Source organism: Rhagoletis zephyria, unplaced genomic scaffold (genome assembly GCF_001687245.7).
Source record: "Rhagoletis zephyria isolate East Lansing unplaced genomic scaffold, Rhagoletis_zephyria_1.1 Rzeph_scaffold_01821, whole genome shotgun sequence".
Classification (NCBI taxonomy): Eukaryota; Metazoa; Arthropoda; class Insecta; order Diptera; family Tephritidae; genus Rhagoletis; species Rhagoletis zephyria.
In genome coordinates this window covers 78,345-84,344 of record NW_016158905.1, presented here as the reverse complement: position 1 = coordinate 84,344, position 6,000 = coordinate 78,345, and the positions used below count along the sequence as shown (strand labels likewise).

Sequence of the window (6,000 nt, the reverse complement as noted above, 5' to 3'; positions counted from 1 at the left end):
AAATTAAATGCACATATAAAAAACGTGCCCAATAAATAAAAAAAATGTGATTAGTATTGCCATAATGCAACCCTGCTGCGAGGTTGCAAAATGTAGACGCGTAAAAAACATACCTTTGAGTGTGACAAAATGTAGACGGCGTCGTTTTCCAATTTTGTATGGGAAACAACAACACCACAGATTTTACGGTTAGAAAACGTCTTAAAATGTAGACGTCTACATTTTNTAACCGCTGCACCGATTTCTTCTAAACTTGGCACAGTTGTTGACCTTGGTACAGCATAAAAAATCGCCGAAAATTTTTAAAATCGGACAATAACCACGCCCACATCCCATATAACGGTAATTTAGAGAAATATAAAATCTTCGATAAATCAGTAAATATTGAAGCTAATTTATTCAAAATTGATGTTTGCAACAATTCTTTGCCAAGAAATACATTTATGGTAAAATTTTGGAAAATGGGCGTGGCACCGCCCACTTATGATCACATATAAGTATATCGGTAACCGTTCTACCAATGTGTACAAAACTCGGTGTGGTTATTGTGCTTGCCAAATATAAGCAAAACCTTGAAAATTATTGAAATCTGACTAAAATTACGGCCGCTTTTCATATAACGGTAAATTTCAGAAATGCTTGAAACTTCAATATTTCGAAATTGAAGGACGCTAATTTACTTAAAATTGATACACCCCGGCTTACCATCTAGCAGAAGGTTTCGGAAAGAAATCTGAAAAAACATATATTTAATACTTGCGCCGGGTATTTAATGTTCGGCTCCGCCCGAACTTAGACTTTCTTACTTGTTTTTTTTATTTATGTTACCGCATAACTTTGGACCACGTCAACCGATTTCGATAATCATTTTGCGTCGGAAAGGTAGTGTCTCAGAGGTGGTTCCATACTAATCTGGTTTAGATCCGATCATATATATATATATATATGTATATATATGAGACTTGAAGTCTTGAGTTGAAGTTTTGTTTTTTGCTTAAAAATTACTTGTATTTAATATCATCAAAATGTGAAAAACGCAGTTTCGAAAAAAATGTTGGTTAGGGCCTTTATAAATTAAGGTAACGATATATTTAATTAAAAAAAAAATGTAATCAGGCTTCAGTAGCAAAAATTGTGTGTAATTTTACTTCTCTGCTGCAAATATTTGGCATATGTGTGTATACATATATGTATTTCTGAAGTGGTAAGGGGAATGATAGGGTTATTCACCATTAAATTGGAGTTGCAAGTTTAGCGGAGTATTTCCTGCTTTTAATTAAAAATACCGTGAAAAAAAAATTGTTTGTACACATAATTATCAGCAACAGTGTACAATTGCTAGCAACACAAAGTAAGATATACTTAAATGCTACCAAACAAGAAAAAACATATTTTACCTACATACATACATACGTACTATGTACAAATACATATGTACAGCACAGGAAACAAACGCGATATTGATGACACGCGGTATTTATGTACATATTATGTACATACATACATAGATACGAAATGTTCTGTATAGATAAAATAAAGTTCAGTTCGATACATTTTTTTTCGAGGCTTCGATCAATCAAAGGGGTTTTGCGTATCTGCGCTTTATTGTTGCATCGTAAACTTATGTATGTATATCATATATGCAGGTAATGCTACCCATTATTTCAATGACACGCGCGCAAAAAAAAAGAACCAAAAACTCAGACGTGAACTGATTTTAATGCAACAGCTTCTGTTTCGTTTTTGTGTAACGAGACATTTTCAAACTTGTTCTGGGATTATATTTTCTCACTGCTTACATATAATTGTAATGTACACATATGTTATATATTTGTTGTTAATTATATGTATTGTATTTACCCGTTTTATAATCAACCACAAAGAAAATCAACGCTTCATTTACAATTTTCTTGATCTACACTACCTATTGTCTGTTCCATGGCGATGACTAATACCTAGCTTAAACGTGATTACGGCTTTCTCACACAACTCGCTACATTTTTTTTTTTTGTATTATTACTCTTTGCGCGCTAAATAAATTTTGTATTTTATCGGTATTCTCACCGCGTCGAGGTACTAAGTGAACTAAGCATACGCTCGGAACTGCCATTTCCGTCAGTGCCGCGCATTTTTGCCACCAAACAAAGCGAACGTTAATTTGGAAAGGTATTGGAGATTCTCGCAAAATGCCAATGGTAGAAGCTTTCAGCGGGTCTTAGCTGTTAGCTGTAGTCTCAAATGAGCTGCCACAAAGGCATGTATTTAATACTTTGCTCACATGGACATACGTAACTACATATGTAAATCTGTGGTCATAAGCAATAACCGCCTATGTCGAAAAACACTTGAATTCGAGAGATAAAACATTTTAAACATTGGGATTGTAATGTTAACCTTATGGGGAAATCAAAATATATTCGTCTATAACTTTTTAAATAGCCTAGCTAGCGAGCTGGGGATTTCACATACACATGGAATAGTAGTTGCGGTATATACGATAGCATATATAACTAAATTCTTTCTTATGTCGACTTAGGCGGTTATTGCTTATGACCACAGAAATATGGCTTCGTTGGGAGAGGAGCGCAGTGCTCATTTACGTTAAAGAATCGTGGTAAGAGTTATAGCGAGCAAACATACATTTTTCAAAGAGATTTACAGATACCAGGCACCTATAGCGGAAGCTTATGTTAATGGCTGATAGTTTGAATTACGAAGACCGTTACAGTTTTAAAATTGTTTGAATTCAAAATTCATACAAAAGAACGAGAGAGTGCTTAGTACGTATTGAGCATCGATATAAAATAATTGTTGTTAAACAAATCATACATATGTACATAAATGTATATACATACATATAAATGGTTCCTTACCCTGAAGGTCATCGACTGTGGTAAAACTGAATCATTGCAGTTTTAGTCTGGTTAATGCCGGACAATCACATATAATATGCTCCGACGTGTCCTCAGCAATCCATCTCTGTGGAAATACCAATTCGGTGCATGTGAGAGTGCAGGTGATTGTGGCCCGTCAGATAGCCAACAAGCAACTTGATATCGGCTCTGTTCAGAAGATGTACATATATCTGTCCTAGCGAAGGGATAACCAAAAAATCTGCCCTGTCTAAGACCCCCTACCTCTTTCCAGTACTGCGTTATGAGTATACCAACGATTCTATTTTAAGCTTCGAGGAAGACCAACTGAGTCCGCAAAACGGTTCTCGCTCCACAAGTACGGACGGTGAGCATTTCCTTACTAATTCGTCGGCACAGTCGTTACCCACGATCCCGCAGTATCCTGGTACCTAGAATTAGTACCCACTCCTGCTCTGCCCTCCATCTTTGATCCGTTTGTATATCAGTGAACATACATATCTGAGATCTATGTAGTCTGGAATTTTTACCAGACATTTCCTTCCAAAGCATATTTCCTTTGGAATAGCGTCGACGACTCGCAGATTCTTAGACTTGGTATACTGCTCAAAATAACTTTGTGTTGTGTCTTGTTTTTAAAAGTACTGTCAGAATTTTGTATTTGCAAATTCCTCGAAGCTGCTACTTTTTGGAAAAAATGTGGAGTGGGGTCCAGCCTAGGCGCAGCTCTAAGGCCGCGGTTGGACACGTTCTCATTCCTCCTGTCACCGACAGTTTAGCCATCCATTGCAGTTTGTTCAGACGTGAAACGGAAGTTTTTGCACCGTTTTTGGCTATCAGACTGCAGAGGCATAAGTTACAATTGGATGGACTATAGTTCGGTATAGTCATTCTATTAGTTTGGATTTTAGACCCCGTGTTCGAGCGAAATCTTCGACAGGCCCACATAGCTAAGAGTTTTGTCTAGATGTGAATTCGAACTAAGTCTCTTATCCAGGGTAAACCCGAGACATTTGACTTCGTCAAAGTATTCAAGCACTGTTTCATCAAGGATAACTGAACCAATGTTCGGCTTGTATCTCCTTGTAAACGAAAACGTCTGATCCAGTGCTGCCGAATTTTCCAGACACAATAATTAAATACTAGGTCATCCGCATAACCAACAGCATCGTAACCACTTTCCTGTAGTTTGGTTAAGAGGTTATCCACGACGAGAGACCAGAGTAGAGGAGAAAGAACACCCCCATGTTGTCTAGGAACGTGCCAATGCCTTTGAGATAGATTCGTAGGAAGTATTATCAAAAAATCCCTTGATGTCCAAGAAGGCACATAAAGCAACCTCTTTAAAATCGAGGTCCCTTTCGACCTTTCGACCTTGCCAACCAAACACCGTTGGGCGCAATCTGTCGCTTTACCTATGACATACGCAAACTGACTGTTGTGTCATTGGGCCTCATGCATAAAAAGTGAGCTTAAGCTCCGACTCAATTTTCAGTAAAAATTCTTGGGCTTTAGCTCAATTCATCAGTGCAAAAATTGAGTCTGAGATTAAGCTAAACTCTTATGCATGTGGCTGATTGCGTTACGTGTCTCAGCTCATCCCTAATATGTAGGTCTAGCAGACATTCGACGGTCTTTAAGATGAAGGAAGTTAAACTAATACCATGTTCTGACCGACAACGCAAACACCTTGAAAACGAGTTTTGGGATTGTGGGCTGAAGGCTGTTCACACCGACTGTTGGTTTTTTCGTTGACATTTCTTTCATCCTTTGTTTACAATTTTGCTACACAAAAACAAAACCAAATTACTTTTTCTTCAATTTCTTTTCATTCACAACCTTTTCTTCCATGCTTACTTTATTTTGACCGGCCAATTAACAATAAATCCGAAATGACGTATTAAAGATGATAAAATATGACTTCCACTTCAATAAATAATCGAAAAAAACTAGTGCAGACAACGATTGGAATTCAGCGAACACTAGTTTTCGTTTGACAGATTTTACATGGACGAAACACACAAGTTTTAGGTCGAAAACCAGTTTTAGCAACGAAAACATGTTTGCGATGTCGGTCAGAACATGGTATAAGAGGTCTGTATGATTTAGCTGAGTCGGTAGGAATAAATAAGACGGATATCTTCCTCCAAGTATACGGTATTTATACCCATGAATAACTTGCCCTAAATCAAAAGACCAGCGGTGAATAATATTAATGAATAATTAAAGAAAAAAACCCAACACGTGAACACTTGTTTATGAGCTATAAAACTGCACACCCAAAAATGTTTCTAATTTCTTTATAAAGTTGAAACATTGTTACATGGTTTTGGTTAATGCATTAAAAATATTTTTATAAAAACTAATAACAAATATTTACTTTAAAGACGTAATGAATAATTAAATAAAAAAAATCAACACGTGAACACTTGTTTGAGTCACGATAATATATATATTTATAATTAAAATAAAAGTTTGTTAAATTGTTTGAAATTTGTTTTGTGTAATTTTTATTTCCATAGTGGAAAAAACTCTATGCGTATCAATGCATCGATGTACGCCCTCCGATGCATCGACAAATATCGATGCAAGTTTCGGTGCATCGACGCGAGGAAAAACATCGATTTAATTTCGCCACTGACATTCCTAGTGAAATTGTTGCTGTCAAACTATCAAATTGCCGTTACAGACCGTTTTCGAATTTTTCGATTATAATAAGTATTAGGTGCGAATTCGGCTGTTGACTTCGAATCCGCAAACGTGCGCACACTTGATTTTTGTTTATATTTTTGTAATCTGCGTGTCCATTTCATATAAAATAGGATTGCACGAACGTTTTCTATTAGTTTTTGCATATCAACCATTTTATTCTTTGTATATATTGCTATGGTACTTTTCTTCCTCTTCTTTGACGCCTGCAAAATATTGCAAGCCGTGCAAGCGTGCGCTAGCTCAATGTATGGGTATCATTGTTGTAATTTTTAGCTCTGCGGACTCGCAGCGTCAGAATCGTGCAAGCGCGCGATAGCTCATTGATATATGTATATGACTATCATTGTTGTAACTTTTAGCTCTGCGGATTCGCAACGTCAGATTTGCACTAATGTGCGCTTCGCTTTATTTACTT

The 6,000-nt window shown here is 36.6% G+C and overlaps 1 protein-coding gene across 7 annotated transcripts in view; it reads right to left on the bottom strand.

Annotated features, from left to right (window-relative positions):
- Positions 1-2,214, bottom strand: part of LOC108365261 (clavesin-2-like) — a 15,649-nt gene extending 13,435 nt beyond the window's left edge. The window contains exon 1 of one of the 7 annotated variants that reach the window (XM_017619255.1): positions 1,861-2,214. Coding sequence is in view for 4 of the 7 variants with exons in the window: in XM_017619250.1 (XP_017474739.1) it covers positions 1,418-1,502 (85 nt within the window). In the remaining 3 variants the exon portion in view is untranslated. Of the gene's footprint in view, positions 1-1,397; positions 1,723-1,860 lie in introns of those variants that run through there. The other 6 variants (XM_017619251.1, XM_017619252.1, XM_017619256.1 and 3 more) reach the window with 6 other exon arrangements.
- Between the last annotated feature and the right edge of the window lie 3,786 nt (positions 2,215-6,000).